Raw genomic sequence first — 23,688 nt, forward strand, 5'->3', positions numbered from 1 at the left:
CTCTGGGCCTTCAGTTCAGTGGGCTCCCCACCCTCTCAGGCTCGCCTCTGTGGTGAGCAGGATACAATTCGGTGGGGATAGGCTTACTCCTCTGCTTAGGTGGTGTTCTTGTAACCACCACTGAAGCTGAGAACGTATCTCTGCTGGTAGTTGTAGTCAAGTTGAGTAGTCCTGGGACAGTAGGTTCCAGCGTGACAGTAAGGAGTGCAGGAGCGGTCACATGTGGGTCCTTGCCCATGGGACGACCTCCAGGGTTGATGCCATGAGGCCGTGGACTTGAAGATAGTCCTATAGCTTGGGGCATGCATTGGTCATCAATTGTCATAATTGTTCTATCAGCTTCCTTCTCCTCAGGGGAAGGAGGAAGACTTTGTTCTGTTTTGTGTCAAAATGGGCCCCCAGGTACTCTAGAGACTGAGAGGGCTGCAGACTGCTCTTGCCTGTGTTCATGTCCCAACCGAGCTCCTTCAGTAGGTTCTTGACTCTGCTGGTCACCTGCCAGCTCTCTTTTGAAGACTTTGCCCTGATCAGCCAGTCATCCAGGTAAGGGTGTACCAAGATCCCTTCCTTCCTCAGTGTTGCCGCCACAACCACCATAATTTTGGAGAATGTTCTTTGGGCGGTTGCTAGGCCAAATGGTAGCGCTCAGAACTGGTAATGGTGACCCAGTATTGCAAAGCGTAGAAAACGCTGGTGATCTTGATGGACTGGAATGTGAAGGTAGGCTTCAGAGAGATCCAGGGAGGTTAGGAACTCTCCTGGTTGTATTGCTATTATTACGAAGCAAAGAGTCTCCATGCGGAAGTGTAGTATCTGCAGATGACGGTTGACATTTTTGAGATCCAGGATGGGTCGGAATGATCCTTCCTTCTTGGGAACGATAAAATAGATGGAATAGCGCTCCATATTTTGTTGGGGCGTAGGAAATTAATTTATTGCCTTCAGACTGAGTAATATTGTCAGAGTAGTTTCCACTGCTAGTCTCTTGGTGTGGGATAGCAGGGTGACATCATAAATTTGTCCCGAGGGATGCTGCGGAACTCCAGAGATTAACCTTCTTGAACGATGTTTAGTACCCATTTGTCCGACGTGATCTTGACCCATCTTTGGTAGAAGAGGGAAAGTCAACCCCCTTTTTCTTCATCCTGTGGATGAGTCGGCCCATTCTCATTGGGGAGCATGGCTAGAGCCTGCCCCCGGGCCTGTTCCTCTCTTGGTTTGTTGGTTCCGAAAGGGCTGGAACCTTCCAGAGGGACAAGGTGCCTGGAACTGTGAGTTCCTGTAGAGTCTAATGCATTGCGAGCCTCTGCCTCTGGTTCTTCTGGTGGAGGGGTGCTAGGATCTTTTACCCCTTTCTTCCGGTAGCCAAGGCACTGGAGATTCACCCCACTTGCTGGCTAACCTCTCCAATTTGCTTCTGAATAAGAGAGATCCTTTAAAGGGCATTCTTGTGAGATTCACTTTAGAGGTCACGTCAGCAGACCATTTCTGCAGCCATAGTTGTCTTCTGGCTGCTACTACCAAGGGCTACTCCTCTGGCTGAAGTACACACAAGATCTGAGCTTGCATCCATCAGGAAGGCTGCTGCAGGTTCCATCATCTCACCAGGCTTATGTTCTGGAGGTTATTTGCCTCTCTTGAGAGGCAAATAACTCCAGAACATGCCACCAGTGCACAACAGGAAGCAATCTGCAGTATCATTGCTGTTGCTCGAAGGCCTGCTTAAGAATGAATTCCAATCATCTATCCTGAGTATCCTTCAATGCAGCCCCTCCTTCAATGGGAATGGTTGTTTGTTTTGAGACGGCAAAGACCCATGATGTCCACTTTCGGAAAACACAAGTGCTCCTTGGTTGCTGGTTCCAGAGGGTATAAAGCTTCCAAGGCTCGATCTCCTTTAAAGCTGGCGTCCGGGGCATCCCACTCCAGGTCAATCAGTTCCTGGATGGCTTCCATCATTGGGAAGTAGCATGAGGCTTTTACGACATGGACACCCAAGTTGGGGTTCTTCTTTGGTTCCACCATATGGTCTGTGCCTGGAATACCCAGAGTCTTCAGAGTCTGGGAAAACAAGGGCTGGTAATTCATCCCTGTGGAAGAAGCGAAGCATGGTTCAGTATGGTTCCAGACCTGGAGGGATTCTCCTTCTTCATCTGTGGTGTCTGGGTCCCTGTCAGGGAAATTATTGGTTAGGCGAGGCATGTCTCGAGTCATCGAGTAGGGCCGGGAGGATCTTGTGCTTCTGGCAGGGGGTTGAGCCGGGACACAGCCGGGGTTGATTGCGCCTGAATGAAGGCTTGCAGCCCTTGGAAAAATTCTAACCAGAAGAATGTCAACTTTCTGTTGACTCCAGAGTTAGCTCGACTCTTCTGGACCAACGTATTTTTGTTTACATGGACTACTACAAGAAATAGTCTCCAATCATGGTCTCCAATTTGGAGGTCTCCTATGTAAAAAGTTCAATATTACATTAAATTTAACATCAGCCTATCATCTACAAGCAAATGCCCAAGCCGAAAGGTCTAATCACTTTTTGAAAACCTTCCATGATCGTATGTCAACGACCAGCAAGCTAAATGGGTTGACGATCTGCCATGGGCAGAACTATCCATAATACTCATATTGCCTCTGCATGGAAGTTTCACCCTTTACAGTGGTCTTTGGCCGTTCAAATAGGCCTACCTCTGCCGGTTCCACTTAGTGTACCCTCATCTGCAGCACAATCTACAGCACAAACCCATACGCGACTCTGGAACCAAGAAGAGAAAAACTCTGCTAAGCAGCTGACCAGGCCAAATGCTTCACAGATATCCATTGTCAGGACCATGCCCCTGTTCCGGCCGGGTCAGAAAATCTGGCTCAGTACCAAGCACATCCGGCTATGATGTTGTCCAATAGCTAGCCCCAAGTTTTTTGGTCCTTTCCCATCCTCCGACGCATAGGAGCAGTCACCTATCAACTCCAACTTCCAGCTTCCATGGGAATTCACAACACATCCACGTGTCACTACTTAAATCTTTGGTTCTGTTCTGGCCTTCTCAAAAGGCCTCCTCTACCTACGCAACATGCAGCAGAAACCATAGCATACCCTGCAAGTCACGGAGGTCCTGGATGTACGACGCCAGTGAGGCCCACTGGGAGTATCTCCTGTCGTGGGAGGGTTTCAGACCGGAAAAAAACTCCTGGGAGCCCTCCCACCACATTCTGGATAAGACACTACTCCAGGTCTTCCATCGCGACCATCCTGAGACCCCCAGGCCGGTAAGGGGGAAGGCCCAGAAGGGGGGTACCATTGCGCATCCCGTCCACTCTAGGCCTGTGCCTGCTCACCTCCTCCTCGTTGTCAGACCCCGGGCCATCCTCTCCCGCTGCCACTGCCAGTGCCTCCTGTATGAGACGCTCCGTGGCGGCGTCTTCCAGGCCCTCCCCTTCGGGCCTAGCTCCATGCCAGGGTGCTGTGTCCTCTCTGCGCCGGCCCCGGCCCTAGGTTGAGTGTGAGCCCTTTAAAGGGACAAGGGAGGGAACCAGCTCCGTGGCGCAGCCCGATGATGTCACGTAGACTTCGTATAAAAAGTGAGGCCCCTGCTCACCAGGACCTCGCCTGGCAATCATGTCACACCGTGTGTTCTTAGTTTGCCTAATTCCGTGTTCCAGCCGTATCCTTGTTCCCAGCATCTCCTGGTTCCAGCGACTCTGTGTGTTCCTGCATCCTACCAGGTAGTACCCCTATGGACTGATCTCTTGGTACTGACCTCTGCCTGCCTGAACACTCTCTTGCCTGCCGCCTGGAACTGACCTCTGCCTGCCTGACCATTCTCTTGCTGGCGCCTGGAACTGACCTCTGCCTGTCTGACCATTCTCTTGCCTGCTGCATGGAACTTACTCTCACTTGCCTTGACTATGGCTCGGAACTGACCTTAGGGTATTGAACCCCTGCTTTGGCTGACAACTTCTGAACTGATGAATCTGGCTCTGACACTTTGCGCTTCACTTGGACACTCTCTTTGGCCTACTGTGACTACCAGACCAATCTACTGGGAATCCACTTGCGGCTTCCAACTGACTAGACCGCAGGCGCTGCCTGTCTCCGCCCAGAGAACCCTTCTGAACTGTGACCTCCCTGAGGTCTCCGGAGCTTCAGTTCGGGTCTAGTCCCTCCTATCTGCATCAGCCATGCACTCTTGCTCATGGTGGGCAAGCTAGGGATGGCAGACAAAAAGTTTATGTTGATAAGTCCATAAATTGAATGTGAGGGTCAATTGTCAAGTCATTATATGGACATATGGAGAATTCCATAAGTTGAGGCTATAGTGTCCATACGTTCACCGGTTCCCTAAATAAAAATTTAAACCCCTCACCCTCCTTAATCCCCCCAAGACTTACGAAAACTCCCTGGTGGTCCAGCGGGGAGTCAGGAAGCCATTCCTGTATTCCTTGCGAGGAGCACGTGACGTCGGACGTCACTCCGACGTGACAGGGACGTCACGTGATTCACCGCGCCTCCACTCCGTACCCCCCGTTGGACCCAACCGGAAACTTTTGGCCAGCTTGGGGGGGCTCCTGACCCACTCCCAGAAACATTGACCCAAGGCGGCCAGGCGGCGGAGACATACGGCTCACAGCAATGGCAGCAACACATGTACCCCCCATGGTGGCAGGTACCACCGCCATGGTACGGCCCGGTAGTTGGCGGAGCGGCGGCTCCACAGGACTGTGACTCCGGAGCACAGAAATCGGCCGGGTCAGCGCAAACGCGCGGAAGGACGACCAAGAAGGGGCAACAACACGGAAAACGAATTGCGGCGCAGAACAAGAGCAGTGCGAAAGCGTCGGCACGGATGGACATTGGTGAAGGCGTGTCAAGCTCAGATGAGGAGGGCGAGAGCCGAGCGCCAGAAGCGCAACTGGCAGTAGCGGCGGAACCAGAGGCAACAGTGAGAACAGGCGGTGGAGAACGGAACACGGACGGAGCAACAAAGAGAAAGGGTAATAAGAGAAGGAGGCCCGACAGTGAATCCTCCGCTAGTTCGTCAGAGGATGAGACAGAGGGGAGTGGAGCGGAGGAAGGGTCCGCGGCGATGGGTCAGCGGGCAACCACGGGCGCCTCAGCATTAACGGCGTTACCCCCGTTAGCCGACCTATGGGAAAGTGTCCCGAGGGATTTGCGCAGCAAAATCAGGAAAAGGGAGTATATTGATATCTTCTCCATTTTAGAGGGCAGGAAAGGGGCATCGGAGAGGAAGAGGAAGGGAAAGAAGGATGAGAAGAAAGGGGGGGAAGTGAAGGTGGCAAAGAATATCATTAACTGGGCCAGAGCCTACCTCAGAATGATTAGCGTAATAGGAAGGGAGGACCCGTCCCAGTATGCACCCATGCTTAGCGACGCAGATGCGATACTCGAGGCCTATAAGGAGTACCAAGGGTGGTGCTGCCTAAATTATGACGAGCAGTTTAGGGATAAGATGGAGGGTAATAGGGGCTTGTCATGGGGAACACAGGACGTGGGCCTGTGGTTACGGCAGATGACCAGTAAGGTACTCGATATAGGAGGATCTCACCAGCGGGAAAGATAGGCATCGGAGCGGCAACACCAGGGAGTAGTTCATGGGGGGACGGCGGAATGCCAAGGTGTGGGAGACGGTGGAAATGGCAAAGTGTGGGGAGACGGGGGAAATGGCAAAGTGTGTTGGAGGTTTAACAAGGCGGGATGTACCTTTAATGACTGCAAATTTAAGCACATATGTTCCATCTGCACTGCACCAACACCGGCGAGCAAATGCACCAGGAAGGGTCATTGGCCAGCGGGGAGAGTGTTGCGGAGGCGGAAAGCAATGAGGGCGGTGGGGAAGGCATTCTTGCCGGTGAAATTGGCAAGTATGGAAGAATGGCTGGCAACATACCCCAAGCGGGAGGAGGCTGCCCAGGCTTAGGGAGGTTTTCGCGACGGCTTTAAGTATACCGTTTCAAGGGCGCATCAGGAGCGCAAGTTTAGGGAATGCCGCTTCGGCAGGGAGACATGCGGATATTGTCCACCTGAAGGTTATGAAAGAAATTGAGATGGGCAGAATGGCGGGTCCGTTCGTGGACCCACCCTTCCGGGAGATGATTTTTTCACCATTGGCGGTAGTACCTAAGAAGGAACAGGGCGAATTTCGGCTAATCCAGAATCTCTCATACCCTCCAGGCGACTCGGTTAATGATCACCTGCCAGAGGCTGCCTGTAAGGTACAATACACATCTTTCGATGCAGCCATTGCGCTGGTAAGGCAATGCGGGCAAGGGGCAATAATGGCCAAGGCGGACATAAAGTCCGCATTTCGGCTGCTGCCCGTGCATCCGGATAGTTTCCCGCTCCTGGGTTTTCACTTTAATGGTAGATATTATTTTGATAAATGTATGCCGATGGGGGTGTTCCGTATCTTGCGCTTATTTTGAAATGTTCAGCACATTTCTACATTGGGTATTACAAAGGCGGGCAGGGAACAGCAATGTGGTACATTACTTGGACGACTTTTTGTTCGTTGGTCCGGTCAATAGGAACACTTGTGCGAAATTACTAGCCACATTTCAGGACTTGGCACAAGAGTTCGGGGTCCCATTGGCACAAGAAAAGACGGAGGGTCCAGCGACCACCTTGTCATTCTTGGGCATAGAGATAGATACGCAGGCTATGACGTCAAGATTACCAATGGAGAAAGTGCGCAAGCTGCGGAACATGCTACGACAGACATTAGCATCAAGGAAGATCACCCTGACCAACATGCAATCCGTAATTGGAAGCCTAAATTTTGCGACCCGAGTCATACCAATGGGGAGGGCTTTTTCTGAGACGGTTAGCAAGATGCGACAAAGAGGAGTAAGGGCCCGCACCACCATATCAGAATAACACAACCCATCAGGGCTGAAATTGCAATGTGGCTTCGTTTTCTAGACAACTTTAATGGCGTATCAATGTGGCAGGAAGAGCCGGTTTCAAATCAGGACTTAGGTATATTCACGGACGCGTCCGGAGGATGGGGCTTCGGGGCGTATTGGCAAGGCGCTTGGTGCGCGGCACCATGGCCGCAGGGATGGAGGGATGGGGGTTTGGTAAAAAACATAACTTTCCTTGAGCTTTTCCCCAGACTAAGTAGCGATTCACAGTGTGGGCGCACAAATTGCAAAATAAAACGTATAGTTTTCTGGTGCGATAACATGGCGGTAGTGACGGTACTGAACAGGCAGACAGCCCACTCTGCGCGCGCGTGGCAGATTTTGCTTAGGGAGGTGGTGTTTGCAGAGCTTGCATTTGAATCTAACATTAAGGGCGAAGCACGTGCCCGGTGTCCGGAATCAGGTAGCCGATGCGTTATCAAGGGCTAAGTGGGATCTTTTTCGCCAACAGGTGCCGGAGGCAGAGGCGGAGGGAGTCCCAATACCGGGAAATTGGAGCAAGGTCGGGCAGGGATTGCTGAGGGCGTCGGTGGCCCCGGCAACCTGGAGAGCGTACTGCAGGGGTTACGCTAGGGTGCAGGAGTTTCTTCAAGGGCAAGGGGGGCACGGTAGGGAGAGTGAGGGCGGAACAAGTGGTGCAATTCATAGCATGGGCAAAGGAGTCAGGTTGGTCCAGAGGGGCCACAATAAACCACTTGGCGGGTTTTGCCTTCTTTACGAAGGCACAGGGCTTAGGGGACCCGCTCAGTTTCTTCATAGTGAAAAAGTTATTGGCAGGCTGGGCGAGGGAGGTGACTTGGCAAGGGGATAAAAGGAGACCCATAACGCACGAGGTGTTGGTAAAAATGTGGTATGCGGTTCAGCAGGTGTGCACCGAGCCATTGGAGGCAGCATTGTTTAGGGCGGCCTTCTGTACGGCATTCTTCGCCGCCTTAAGGGTGAGCGAGCTGGTGGCACCATCCAAGAATGATGCTGGTAATAACGGCCTATTATATAGCAACGTACAGGTACACGAACGGTTTATCAGGCTTCGGATACACAAATCCAAGACTGATCAGAAGGCGAGAGGGGTGGATATACAACTGGTAAAGGCGGGGGCGCAGGTAACCTGTCCGGTAAGGAACATAACAAAGTACATGCGGGCCAGGCCTAAGGGGGGGGACCACTTTCTGGTCCATGAGGATGGAGTGCCGCTGACCAAGTATCAGTTTACAGCGGTGTTACGCATGGTATTGGAACACATAGGTCTGGATCCAAGGGAATATGGAACTCACTCGTTCCGGATCGGGGTGGCGACTAGCGCGGCGCAAGCAGGGTTGCCGATTGAAACCATTCGGAAAATTGGGCGATGGCAATCCGCAATAGTTAAGAGATACGTGAGGCCGGATTCCGTGCAATCGGTGAACTAATTCTGTTAATTTCGCCCGCAGTTACTTGGAACCAGTTGAAGGTAGCATGGATAGTGGGACACTCCTTCGTGAGATGGGCAGCCAAGCGGGCGCAGGAAAGGACATATGGCATACATTTGGGCCTGGCCCCGAAAGGGGTCAGGCTAAAATGGATGGGGAGGTCAGGGATGAAGTGGGCCCAGCTGTTGACAGAGCTGCATCGCAACTTGGGACTGTTGCGTCAACCGGACGCGATAGTCATCCACCTAGGGGGAAACGACATGGGGGCGCATACAGCCAAGCAGTTAATTGACATGATAAAAGGGGATTTAGCAGCGATCAAAGAAATGGCGCCGGGAGCTACCCTCATATGGTCGGACATCATACCAAGGATAAAATGGCAGGGCAGCAAGCTATGGGGAAGGGGCAGAAAGAAAATTAATAGGCAGGTGGGGTTATGGGCTCAGCAAAACGGTATCCATCCAATTAGGCACGAATGGGCAGACGAGCCATGCGCAGGCTTATATCGGGCAGATCAGATACATCTGTCTGACATTGGCTACGATATTTTTAATAACACCATACAGGAAGCGTTAGAGCGGGTTTTGGTGTGAAATAGGGTGAGGTTGGGTGGGCCGCAGCAATGGGGGGGGGCCCGGGACAAGTTGGCACTGTCCCGGGCTGGTGGCGGGGGTACCCGAGCCGGAAGGTGGAGGGGGACTTCGAGGACAAGGTCGGGGCGGACCGGAAGTCCTCTGGAAAGAAAAGGGGCGTGTGTTGGGCGTGGGCAGCCCGGAGGAATGGCCCCCTGGCTATGGCACGGCGGGGGGGCCGAAAGATGGTGGCGGACTGGCTTAACACGGCGGACGCCTGTTTGGATGCCCGGATTACAGGATCGGTGAACACTGACGGCTCGGGTGCTGGAAATTATAATATGTTAATTTGTGTTAATGAAATTAATAAATGCTGCGGCCTTGTTTTCACCAAAACGGAGTTTGTGTAATATATTGGGTGTCCGGTAAAACGGACGGGGGAGGCGGGGGGACAGACACGGAAGTGCAAGCTGCCCATGTTAATATCATTAACAAGTTTCCTAAAATAGATACTATATGGAAATTACCTAGAAACAACAGTGCAATATAATATGCAGGCATAACAATCTACCAGTCTGATAAAAATAGAATATACATAATATATTATAAATTCTGTAAAATATACATGCATAGTTTGTAATTTATTGACTAGTTTTGCAAGCTATATTTTCAAAGTATTTTACAAATACCTCAGAATGTATTTTTAACTAAATAATTTAAATCTCAAGTCAATAATATGAGCTAGCTAAATATAAAATTCAAATATATACTCTACCTCCAGATACAGACAATTTGCCTCTGTAAATTTTATCTTCAACAACATCTGTCCAATAGAGTAAGTTCTGGTTGAAATGAAAATCCAGTGCTATTGTGTTTCTTAAACCAGGAACTAACAAGCTATAGTCTCGCTTGTGAAGATCAATTCTCCTGATCTCATGCCGAATGGAAAAAATGATAAAAGCTTCAAATGGATCTGGAAACAAAATAGATAATTGTTTTCAAAATAAAAAATGTACTTGTGACAGAGAATAACATGTTTAGATTTTAGAAAAAAAGAACACTTGACTTAAGTGGAGGACATTTAAGGTCCTATAGATGTGAAAAAAGACCCAGACAAAGAGAGGATATCAGTAGATAAGAACTATTTAGTTTAATACATGTCTGCATCTAACTATTTTGCTGCCAAAGACCTACACTATGTCTGGACTCCTTAATCTCTTTGCACATCTTAATAAAAGTAGAATTTCCAAACCTTACCAAATCATTAATTTTTCACTTGCAAGTATATTCTTTTCTATATTTCTTCTAAAGTAACTAGACATGCACAATGAGGCAGGAATTTAGAGGGTAATTTTAAAAAAGCAATTTCTGTGGATATAGCAGTGCTTTATCCAGAGAAAATATTTTACAAAATTATCTGCCCTACATGCACGTAAAAGTATGTGCATAGGGGCTATATGGGGATAACTTTCAAAAACATTTTGAAAATCACCCAGGGGGGGCATACTTTTACAAGCACTGCAGAGAGACATTCTGGAGCAGAGTTGGGGCAGGAAAATCATTTACAATCATGCCTTTAATTTTCAAAAGTATGCACATAAATGTTCATATGGAGATTTATACCTGCTTACCAGTAGTGTAAATATGTGCACCTATGCTGCACTAAGGTACACACGGGTCCTGCTAATTTTTAAAAAGGACTCTATGGAGGTAAACTTTAAAGGAGTTATGCACATAAATGTAACATACTATTGTAGCAATTTTCAAAGCCCATTTGTGCATTTAAAGGTGAATTTTAAGACCTGTGCTCGGAAGCACATATACATGCATTTGCTGGCTTGCGCACATATATGAGTCAATTTTATAACATGCACACGTATATATATGCCTGTTATAAAATCAGCTCTAAGCACATACATGTGAATATAATTTTACACTGATGCATGCATGAACATGCAAATGCCAACTCAATCACGTAAGTGGGGGCATTATAGTAGATACATGTGCTGATGCAATTACCTGTTTCCCCAGTTCATTCCCAGGTAACCCCAGTAAAGGAGAGGACTTCCTAAATCCCATAGCTAACTTGCCTCCCTTTTACCCTATTAGCCCTTACCCTTAAAACCCCACTGACTAGCCTAGATGTCTTTTCCTTCATGACTTACATGCCATCCATAGCAGAAGTAATGTTATACAGATTGGGACCCTGGCTCGCACAAGTGTGCCTAAATACTTATGCGCCGGTTTCATTCATATTTCCTGGCATGCCCATACCCCACCCATTCCCTTCTCATGCCCCACCCATACAATGCCCATGACCCGCCTCTTTCACCAAAATTTATTTTACTTGCATAACAGCTATACGTGCTTATCTGGGCATCTCTTAAAATTCATGCAGTGCACTGGACTGGTACATGTGTGTATCTCTCGGCTTTGGTGCATGTAGGACTTTTGAAATTCACTCATTAGATGGTAGCTTTGATAGCAAATTGCAGGTGCACATGTACGCGTGTATGCCAGCTCCCTTCAATGAACACTGCCATTTTATAACATACGCATGTATATGTGCACATGGTATAAAATAGGCTGTATAGGGGTACATGTGTGCATGATTTTATATTAACATGTGAATGTGCACGCAAATGCTGCCTCTACCACGTACGTGGGGGGATTTTAGTAGACAACTGGCCGAGGCAATTACCAGTTTTCCTAGTTCATTTCAAGTTCACCCAGTTAAAAGATAGGACTTCCTAACCCCACCCAATTAAATAGCCTCCCTTTTACACTGATAGCACCAATCCTATAAACCACGTTGACTAGCCTTGGTTTTTTTATTTTATTACTTACATAACATCCATAGCGGTTGTAATATTACGTGGCAAGGGACCCAGCGCACACTTATGTGCATAAATAATTAAGCACATATTCCATGTTAAAGTCCCAGAATGCCCATGTACCACACAATGCCCTATCAGACCATGCCCATAGCACACCCCTTTTTTGCACCTTATTTGTATGCATACCGGGAAATACGTGTGTTCACAGGTGGCTTTTAAAATCCGCTCGGGTGCACCAGCCAAACATACTTGCATATCTCCTGGTTTTGACATACATAGTGATTTTCAAATTCACACCTTACATGCGTGTATAATATCCAGTTTTAATTGCATAACTCCTTTTAAATATTACCTCCACTGAGTGTACTTTTGTCTGCAATGGGAGGCCTTCCTAAGGGTGTGGCTGGGATGGAGATTTTCAGTTATATACACATTTTTGAATTTTCTTAACTATGTAAACATTTTTCTGGGAAAAACTACTTTCATAATTTAGCAGTTTAGCAGTTTTGGGATAATTTTCAAAGATAAAGGGGTAGATTTTCAAAGGGTTACGCATGTAATATACACGTGTAACCCCCGAAAACCTACCCCTGCACGCACCAAGCCTATTTTGCATAGCCTCAGTGGCACACGCAAGCCCCGGGACACACATATGTCCCGGGGCTTTCAAAAATGGGTGGTCTGGGGGTGGGGCTTTCAAAAATTGGCCATCTGGGGGCGGGGCCTAAGGCAGGGCAGCAGTCCAAGGGTAGTCTTGGGGTGGTCCCGACTCCTGCGGCACAGTGGCCATGCCGGAGGTTCACGCGCCGGCAGCCAGAGGCAGGCGTAACTCGGAGAGATAAGGTAGGGAGGGGAATTTAGGTAGAGCTGGGGGGGTTGCTTAGATAGGGGAAGGGAGGGAAAGGTGGGGGGAGCTAAAAAAAAGTTCCCGCCAAGGCAGCTCTGATGTAGGAGTGGCCTTGGAGGGAACGGGGAAAGCCATCGGGGCTCCCCTTGGGTTCGGTGTGCGCAAGGTGCACAACTGTGCACCCCCTTGCATGCACTGACCCCGGATTTTATAACATGCGCATGGTAGCGCGTGCATATTATAAAATTGGGTGTACATTTGTGCGCACTAGGTAGCTTGCACAAATGTACCCCGTACGCGCTCCTCTAAAAATCTACCCCCAAAGTATATATGTACTTTGCTTTTGAAAATTAGAGTATGGTCCATGTGTAAAATAATACCCACAGACTTTTAACCAAAGGAGGGCTTTTAAAATTACCCCTTTATTATATACAAATTAAGATGATTTTTTTTGGAGTGAGAAAGAAATGTTGTTGAGTTTTCAACAATGAAAAAACAAGTGTACAAGCAATTGGTCAAATTGTGGATTTAACTCTGTGATTGATAAGTATATATTTTAAGTTGTGTAACTTGGAGGTAGATTTTAAAAGCCTTGCATGCACAAAAACAGCCAACAATGTGAATTTTTATTAGCTGGGAAGGATGCAAAAAGTAGGGGGATGGAGAGATAGAGAGAGAGAGAAACTCTTTATAAGGCTCAGCTTCACACTCAGTGGGGCTGATGCAATACGGTGTGCTGAGCCGAACGCATTGTTAACCTGCAGTCAGACATGGGTAGAATAGGTGCTAATCAATCCCGTAATGCAATAAGGGGATTAGCGCATATTCAACACGTGCCCAACGCGGAGTGAATCTAATAGCGATCATCACATGCAAATGCATGTGAATGAGGCTATTGGGCACTGAGTCCCGATGCAAAAAAAAAAATATATGTGTGTCTCGGAGGCACATTTAGCTGTCATCTATTAAAGCCTGCCTGGAGCAGGCGATAATAGCTGTGCACATCAAAAAATGGTACGGAAAAGCAGTTTTTTCTTTTTTTCTGTACTGCCTCCTACTTAATATCGTTATGATATTAAATAGGATGAAAAATAAAATAAAAAAAAAAATTGACAGTCAGACCCATCACAAAAACCGACTCAGAGTTTATCGCGTCAGTTTTCCTTACCGGCAGACAGCCATGAAAACCTACATCAATTAACCCAGCGTTGGTTTTCGTGACTACCGTTCTCCAAGGAAAACCGAAGCAGAGTCTATCGGCATTTGTTTTCGTGATGGCCGTCTGAGTTTACCAGCGTTCGAGTTTATCGGCGTCAGTTTTCCTTAGCGGCAAACGGTAGTCACGAAAACCAACGCCAGGTTTATTGGCGCCAATTTTCAAGGCTGTCCGCCAGTAAGGAAAACCAATGCCAATAAGCTCTGCGTGAGTTTTCGTGACCGGCGTATGGTGGTCATGAAAACCAATTGGGTTCACGTTAGCGAGGAGGCGCTGGGGTCACACAAGCGACCCTAGCACCTCCTTGTTAATGCGAGTCCCTAATTTTAATATTGCACGTTAAGAGAGCAGACGCTGACTATTCAGTGCCCACTTTCTACGTGACTTTATTGCATCGGCCCCAATATATGGACCAGTTTAAGTGGCCTCTTTGATTTGGTGTGAGTTTTCGAAAGGTAGGTTGGGGTTTGTGGGGGTATGTTACAGACACATTCAGAGGTATCCACTGTAAAATTGACGTCATTAAAGAAATTTTGACCTTATAAGTGATGACAATTTTAAAATGAGTTGATTTGTACAGTGCAGTCTCTGCTAGATGCATTATACAAATCAATTTTTTTTCATCACTTATAAGGTCAAAATGTCTTTAATGATGCCAATTTTACAATGGATACCTTTGAATGCATCTGTAACATCACCCCAAGACCCTAACCCACCTCCCAAAACCTCACCCCAAATGAAAGTGCCCCCTTACTATGGTTCATATATTGAGTGATAGGCTGAGCCCTATAAAGTGTCTCTCTCTCTCTCTCTCCTACGAACATGAATAGTATTTTAAAACCTATTCAAATACTTTATAAAATAGCACGTATACTTGTGCACGGTAAGAGACGGGCATACGGCCCTTTTAAAATCTACCCATTGATTACTAAGGATGCCTGTATGTGTTTAGAAGCATTGTATTTAGGAAAAAAAAGTGTTAAAGGCTGAAATAAGAATGTTATTGGTCCATTATACAATCACCCATTTTGCTCAGTTTTGAAAAAAAAATCCTATTGAAGTCAATATTTGAAAAGGATTTCCATGAGTAAACAGATGCTTACCTGCAGGACCTCCACCCCCTTTAAAAATTGTCCTTGCCCCTCTGAGAGGGAACACATCAGTGTCCTCCAAAATGCTGGCACTTTTCCTCAGGGGGAAAAGGGGCAGTACCACGGGCAGACCAAGGCAGGCTGACAGGTTTGTGCTGGGATTTCATTTTGAAATCCCAACATATTCTTTACTCTACAAATTTTGTGGAGGTAATGAAGCAATTTTGCTTGTAAGCTAGACTCTGGTTCTCCCTAATATGTCAGTCATGCTTTGTGTGTTTCCTCCGCTAAACACATCTTATAGCTAACTATATTAGATATTTCTACTATAAAGTACTGTATGCAACCCAAAATGTTTTGTTTGCTTTTGCAGTTCTGTCAAATTCAAATTTCATATGTTTTACTGTACCCTTTCTTTTAAACCCATTGGCGAGGACAGTAATAAATATTTCAAATAAATAAATACATTTCCGTGGCACCAAGTGAAGAGCAAATTTTTAAAGGGAAACTCCATGGGGCGGGCATTGGCAAATATATTTCAAATGCTATCAAGGATCACAGAAATATTTATAAGCCTTGTGTTGATAGTTTCTTGATAATTAAATTACCCCATAATCATATCAATTTTGATGTGTGGTATTGAAACCCTATGGGTGTACCAATGAATATTTGGCAAGAAATCCTGTATTCTGATTTACCTACTTTAAATAATTTCAGTGATAGATTTCCAAAGTAACTGAATGTTTGAGATTTTTTTTGTAAGAGGATAACCATAGTCTCTAATGCAGTAACCAATTCCTCAGTTAAATGTTTATGCTGACAGAACAGGTATCAAACAATAGGTAAGAACAATAATGCCATGATTGTGTTCACTGCTGAGGGCATTACTGCCATTTAAAGAAGTAAACTTATCCCTCTATCCCTGCAGGTTACCAACATCTTTTTCTTTGCTTTATTGACTCCCTACAAGCCAGGCTATTAATTTCAATCTCCTGCAGATGTCTACTGCCTGTTTGGGTAGACCAAACATTCTATTCTATTTTATAATTGTCTTTTTCATTTGGCTGGATATTTCATGTTGTTTAAGCTCTTTATCAATCATTGCTTCCTCATTAATATCAAAGATTTGGAGATAGCAGAGACATTTGTGGTAGACTCTTCATCTTGTATTATGAGTCAAAGAGGGACACAAGTAGAGATATATATACAGTACATAGCAGTGGCTAAACTTTCAAAAAATATATCAAATTATCATGATGGTCAACACCATTTATGTTTAATTAATTTATTTTCAGTTTTTTAATGTGTTTCAAAAATGTAATAGGTTGTTTTAATGCACAGGTTAAAGTGTCTAAATTAATTATCATTGTTCTTGAGGTTTAAGGTTTCACACAGTCCTAATAATACCTTAAGGAATGTTGCATAAAGAAAATACAGTCATAAACAGAAGCATCATTTTATGTGTGTACATGCTTGAGAGGAAGCAAATCTGAACACAATTATCCATTCTTATTACAATTAGCAATGTAGTGAAAGTAATGTGCTATTATAAAAGTATAAAACCATTCAGGGGTAACAAGGAAACTGGTGCAGGACATAGAAGATTCTTAGCCTAAGGTTCCTCTGAGCATAAACATGAAATTATTTTAATGAGCAACATGGATTAGTTTTACAAAATGTATGAAAAATATCACATAGGCATTTTTATTTCTTAGTTGCTATAACTACCTAGTAGCAAATCATAGAAAAGCAAAGCAGTTAATAAAAGTGTGTATATTTGTTGAACTATATCAACAGTTAAAAAAATGCAATGCATAGAAATCTTATGTAATGGCTATCATGAGAAGAAGTCAAGGTATGCAGGCTGGTAAAAGGAATTGAGCAGCTCTGAATAAGTAAAACAATCATTTCCCCTTATTTTACTTTGCATTACATTTCTAAATAGTGCACATTTTTAAATAGGGCAAACCAAATACATTTCACTTTGAACCACAACAAATGGCAAGTATAAGACAATCTGGAGGAAAAAAAAATGACAGAATTTTGCTGCCATGTTAAATATGTGTTCTTTTTGTATATTTTTTCAAGAATTATTCTCTTATGTAGCTCCAATTACATAGTCATATCCTCCAATTAGGGAGGCTGACTGCAAATAATATCAGCTGCTGATAAAATGAGACTGAAAACAGTAGAGACCTTTCCTCCAGGGTCAGAAAATTATGGGGAATCTATCAACACCTAAACTGCTTGTGTCCAGGTGTCAGCTGAGCCAAAAAAAAAAAAAAAACAGCCTCTAGAAGTAGGGATTTCCTTGACCAGCCCCAGTGAAAAATAGTCTCACCTGTTCCAGTGTTGCCTGTGATGATTTAAATTTTATTACAAATCTATGCCAACAAATGGTCACCATTGACTTAAGTTGGCAAGATGGACTTAAAAATATTTATTCATTCATTCAAACTTGATATTGTGCATTTATTATCACAAGTCCATTGCTAAGCTTGGTGGATATTTGTAATTGATTGATGATACTACCATGGGATTATATTAACTGGATTTAGAGACAATTAAAAAAAATATTTCACCAACTTAAATCTTGGTCACATATTTGAATGGTCATATATTTGTCCTAGTTTAAACAGGTATTGAAGTGGTATTGTAGATGACGTCACAATTTTATCTGTAGCTAGCACAGTGGAAAAAATAAGTCAATTTCTAATCTTCATTCTCTCTTTCCTATAAACCTTATAACATAGCTTTAGGTTTTCTTTCAGAAATTTTTTTTTCTAAATATAACAGAATTTCATTTTTTACATTCTCCTAAGGGTATGGGTTCAGTGGAACTGTAATCATATTTTAATTGAAATTAATTCTAGAAAGGATGCATGTAGAAAAGCAATCACTGAAATATTTTCTTCTCTAATTTCAAAAGAATGTTGTACTGATTGGCATTTATTAAAAATGAGCAAAACAAAGGAGAACAACCATAAACCACAATGGAAACAATAATTGAGAGAAACAAATATTATAAATAGGAAAGGCAGCCATAGAATCATAAATTTCTCTAGATTTAAAGCCAGCAGATGTAATCCTCAGCTGAAAAATAACTTTCTATAGGATATTTTTATGCCTTAAAATCCAAAACATGAAAATATATGAACATTATGAAGTCAGGTCACTAAAGGACATTAACCCTTAGTATGTACATTACAGTGCAAGAACCAATTAGTGTGGAGGATCTGTCCTACCCATAGGAAACTGAAGTTGCTTACCTATAAAAGATATTCTTTGTGGATGGTAGAACAAAAACAGCCACATAAATTGGCTGATGACATCAATCAGTGCTGACACATAAAAGAGCTCTCCAGTAACCCAGAAAAAAAAAATGTCTGAGCACATGCAGCCGTTCCCATGCTGCTGATGCCGCACAAGCCAACTCAGACATTTAAAAGCTAAGCTTCAAATTCAGCGTTACAGGAGGATTTGTATGGCTGTTTTGTTCTGTTGTCCACAGAGAACACCCATTACAAATAAACAGCTTTGCTTTCTCCGTGGACAAGCAGGAACAACAGTCAAACGTGTGGGGATTCCCTAGCTGAGGGTTGGATCGTTGTAACTTGTCCGTTAATTATATAGGTAATGCAATGCAGAAAAATGGTTAGCAAGAAGTTGAAGATTCTATTTATACGTGTTCCTCAAAACTGCTTAACCAAAGAAGGTATCATTGTGAGAGACTTGGTTTAAACAGTAATGCTTTCTGCAAGTATGTAGGGAGTTCCATGTAGCAGCTTTGCGAATGTCCTGAACAGAGGCCTGACATAGATGAGCTATAGATGATGCCAATGAATATTAACCTTTTTCAAGAGTGGACTTCCTGTTTTGGTTACCAGAAATATAAGCTTTCAGGTAAGGAACTCAATGTCAGTCGTTGCTTTTGGTTTAAATAAAGGTATCATTAATTGAGGTAAATGACATTCTAAGTCCCATTGAGTAGGCAGAGCCTAAAAGGTAGATTTTAAAAGCATTGCACTTGCAAAAATGGCTACATACATGCGTAAATGGGCCACGTGGGAGCTACGTGAATTTTAAATAGCCGGGAAGGGCGCACGTTCATTGAGGTTAGGGTTTGGGGTTAGGGGGTGGTGTTACAGACACACTATGAGGTATCCATTGTATAATTGACATCATTAAATAATTTTTAACCTTACAAGTGATGAGGAGTTGATTTCTACATTGCAGTCTCTGCTAGCTACATTGTACAAATCAACTCCTTTCCATCACTTATACGGTCAAAAATTATTTAATGATGTCGATTTTACAATGGATACCTCTGAATATGTCTGTAACACCAACCCCCTAACCTCAACCCACCTCCTGAAAACTCACCTCAAATCAAAGTGCCCCCTTACAATAGCCCATATATAGGGGTAGATTTTCAGAGCCCTGCTCGCCTAAATCCGCCCAAAACCGGGCGGATTTACGCGAGCAGGGCCCTGCGCGCCGGTGAGCCTATTTTACATAGGCTCACCGGCGCGCGCACAACCCCGGGACTCGCGTAAGTCCCGGGGTTTCGGAGTGGGCGTGTCGGGAGGCGTGTCGGGGGGCGGGGCCGGATTGCGCGGCGTTTCGGGGGCGTGCCGGCCGCGTTTTGGGGGCGGGTCCGGGGGCGTGGCTACGCCCCGGGGCGGTCCGGGGGCGTGGCCCTCGCCCTCCGTACCCGCCCCCAGGTCGCGGCCCGGCGCGCAGGGGTCCCGCTCGCGCGCGGGGATTTACGCCTCCCTCTGGGAGGCGTAAATCCCCCGACAAAGGTAGGATCGGGGTTTAGACAGGGCCGGGCGGGTGGGTTAGGTAGGGGAAGGGAGGGGAAGGTGAGGGGAGGGCAAAGGAAAGTTCCCTTCTAGGCCGCTCCATAGAGTATTATACTGAACACTATAAAGAATCTCTCTCTCTCATGCCTAATGGGGAGCTGTAGCAAAGTGGCACACATAAGTTATGTGCATTTAGCTGTAGACATGCACACATAGGGGCGGATTTTAAATGCCCTGCGCGCGTAAATCCGGCCGGATTTACGCGCGCAGGGCCCTCGTGCACCGGCACACCTATTTTGCATAGGCTGCCGGTGCGCGCAGAGCCCCGGGACGCGTGTAAGTCCCGGGGCTTTCTAAAAGGGGCGGGGAGGGGGCGTGTCGGGGGCGTTCCCGAAATGATGCGGCATTTCGGGGCGTGCCGCGGCATTTCGGGAGCGGGCCTGGGGGCATGGTGCCGGCCCGGGGGCGTGGTCGAGGCCTCCAGACCAGCCCCCGGGTCGGGTGACGGCGCGCCAGCAGCCCGCTGGCTCGCACAGATTTACGTCTGCTTTTAGCAGGCGTAAATCTGCCAACAAAGGTAAGGGGGGGGGCTTACATAGGGCCGGGGGGTGGGTTAGGTAGGAGAAGGGAGGGGAAGGTGGGGGGAGGGCGAAGGGAAGTTCCCTCCGAAGCCGCTCCGAAATCGGAGCGGCCTCGGAGGGAACAGGCAGCGCGCACTTGGCTCGGCGTGTGCAGTTTGCACAAATGTGCACCCCTTGCGCGCGCCGACCCCGGATTTTATAAGATACGTGCGGCTACGCGCGTATCTTATAAAATCCAGCGTACTTTTTTTCGCGCCTCGTGCACAAACAAAAGTACGCAATTGCGCAATTTTTTAAAATCTACCCCATAGGTTATAAAATAGCACATATTTTTATGAGCACATGTGCGGCCCTTTTAAAATCTACCCTTTAATCTGCAGTTTCAAATAATATAGACATTTGATAAACCTAGATATTATGGGATGATGTGAAGTTAGTCTTTTTCATGTTCATCATATTCATCATCTTCATCATTCATTTATTTCATGTTCTTCCAGTGAGTGAATTCAGAGAGTGTTACACAATAGATGGGACAACACAGACCTTCAAACAAAACTAATGTCCAGGATTGCAAAGCATAAAAAGTGCATAAGGTTAGAGCGCAGGTAGGCATAATAAAATGGCAGAAGTAAAGAACAAATCATACAAGAAAAGGATATAAAACAATAACAATGAAAGATGAATTCCACTCAGAAAAGGACGAGGTGAGGCCGTCTGAAGGGTAACAATGTAGCTAAAGTTAACAGGAGGGGGTCCAGATGTTAGAAAATACAAGTCAATCAGAAGAGTAGGAGTAGAATTAAGAAAGGGGCTCAAGTGAGGGGAGGCAGGTGACTAAGGATTTAGGAAGGCCCTCCCAGAGGTCCATGTTCAGTTCATAGGCCAAAACCTTCTGTAAGCATCCAGGTTTTCAGATTTATCCTGTCAGGGGATAATGTGTCAGCCTTATGTTCAGTGGAAAGGAGTTTCACAGGAAAGGGACACATCCAGAAAATGTTCTCTTTCTCGTGTCAGAGAGCTGCATTTCTTTGGGGGATGGTACTACCAGGCACATATTAGGCAGAGTGTGCAGAAAGTGGAAGGGAGTGCTGGTTGCAGAGGTAGGGGGAAGTGAAACCTTGGAGTGTCTTATACACCAGGAGCAAGAGTTTGAAGGTGGCCTAATAAAAGATTTGGAGCCAGTGAAGAGATTCTAGGAGAGGAGTGATCCTATCAGATTTGATGGTGTTCAGAAGACTCCATGTTGCTACATTTTGAATGAGCTGCAGATAACAAATGCACTTTTTTTGGCAAGCCTATGTAAAGGGAATTACAGTAGTCTAGGCAAGTGATTACACAGGTCTGGATGACTGTAGCATAGACAGAGCCATCAAAGAGGGAGCAGAAATGGTAAACCTGACATAAATGGGAAAAGACTGATTTTTTGATGGATATAATTTGGCCTCAAAAGGTGAGTGAGGAGTTGATGAAATGTCACAATTGCATTTAAATGAATTCTCGCTGAATTAGACTTCAGCCCTGAATTAGACAGTAATAGGCATTGAAGTAAAATTGATGTCAGACATTTAAATTGATTCTCTTTGATAAAATCCCAGTTAAAATAGTTTCAACTTGAAATTATATGATTGACTGGTAGCTGGCTTCTTTGCTGCTGACATGAGAAAGAACATATGCTGGTTGCTGGATGCATCCCTTTCCTGTGAAACTCCTTGCCACTGAACATAAAGCTGACACATTATCCCCTGACAGGATAAAACGTCTGATGAAAATAGCATGTGAGAGCAAGAGATTGAAGGTTAGGGTGCAGGAAAATACCCTGAAATTGAGTTAGGAGACTGGAAAGATAGAACGTTGAACAGGTGGAGTCACTGTCAGATTTGCAAAGCCACTAAAGGACAAAGAGAATCATTTCCCCCTGGTCTCTCTGCAATCTGAGAAAAGTCTTCAGAATTAAGGGAACTGAAGGGAAATAGTACATGAATCCCTTAGGCCATGGCATTAAGTGCTTGTATTTTACAGCAATATAGGGATAGTTTTTGATTTGATGGAGACACAAACAGATCTATGAGAGATGATCTCCAAAGCTGAAAAAGGTTTTGAATTATTGAATGATGGAGTGACCATTTGTAAGGTAGAAGACGACAACTGAGTATATCTGCTAAAGCATTGTCTTTGTCCGGGAGATAAATGACAGAGATGAAAGATTTTGATACGGCTGAATTCCATATTTTGATTGCTTCTTTGAATTATATTTCCCAACCAGTTTTTCCTTGCTTGTTTATGTAAAATATTGCCACTTGATTGTCTATCTGACTTTAAAGCACTGAATATTTTTAGCCATTCCTCAAAGACCGGAAAGAGCATTCTATATTGTTCTGAGTACCAGCAGATTGATGTGGAATTATTAATCTCAAGGAGATTATGTGCCTTGGGAACAGGTATTCATCTCCCCGTGATGATATATCTATAGTTATCCCTTGTTGAATTTAGGGAGTGTGGGAAAGAGAGACAAAGAAGATTTGATAATTTCATCTAGCACCACTATAAGAAGCACACAAGATCTGTTGACACTGGTATGTGTCTGGATAATGGATGATGTTCTTTCCATTGGACTTTAGATGCATCTGCATCCTTCTCATGTTTAAGAGTGCCAATGCTTTGTCATAGACACTGGCTGCCATATAATATAACATGCAGGGTCATTCATCAAAATGAGTTATTGTGTTAGCTGCGATAATGCCATAACACATGCGATAGTTATGGTAAGACGTGGCACAAATGCAAATTTTTCAAATGGGCAGGATTGGGGAGGGATTTGGGCAGAATTAATGAAAATGAGGGGTGCTATTACATGCTTTTAATGCCAGAAATAACTACACCATTTTCCTGGCATTAAGCTGTGTGAAATGCCGGAAATGCAATTCGGGATAGAGATTGCAAATGGCATTTCAGGCTTTGAGAGAGAGAGAGAAATAGAGAAAAAGAGAGAGAGACAGACTCTGAGGTGGCACACTGTTAGGAAAGCTCTGTGTTAGAGCTGAGAGTTAGCAATCTGTTAGGGTTCGCTCCTCCAGAGGGAGTAGGAGTTAGCAATCTGTTAGGGATCTCCTCCAGAAGAGGGAGGAGTTAGCAATCTTATAGTGAACTGGCTGCTGGATACTCCTGTTGAAGGAGGAGTTAGCAATCTGTTATGAAACTGTAATGAATCAGCTCCCTTGGTGGGAGGAGTTAGCAATCTGTTATGCTCTTCTCCAGGAGAGGGAGGAGTTGGCAATCTGATATGCTCAGTTCCTGTAAAGGGAGTAGATAACAATCTGTTATGAACTGTTGCTGAAGATCTCTGATGGAAGGATTAGCAATCTGTACCAGCGGAGTGCTTGGAGAGGGCACTCAGCTG

At 45.3% G+C, this 23,688-nt stretch overlaps 1 protein-coding gene across 1 annotated transcript in view; it reads right to left on the bottom strand.

Moving 5' to 3' along the window:
* Positions 1 to 23,688, bottom strand: part of LRP1B (LDL receptor related protein 1B) — a 3,516,099-nt gene that overhangs the window by 1,320,762 nt on the left and 2,171,649 nt on the right. Inside the window, 1 exon segment of the mRNA XM_029607894.1 lies at positions 9,690 to 9,887. Coding sequence (XP_029463754.1) covers positions 9,690 to 9,887 — 198 coding nt within the window.

This window comes from Rhinatrema bivittatum, chromosome 6, assembly GCF_901001135.1.
Source record: "Rhinatrema bivittatum chromosome 6, aRhiBiv1.1, whole genome shotgun sequence".
Taxonomy (NCBI): Eukaryota; Metazoa; Chordata; class Amphibia; order Gymnophiona; family Rhinatrematidae; genus Rhinatrema; species Rhinatrema bivittatum.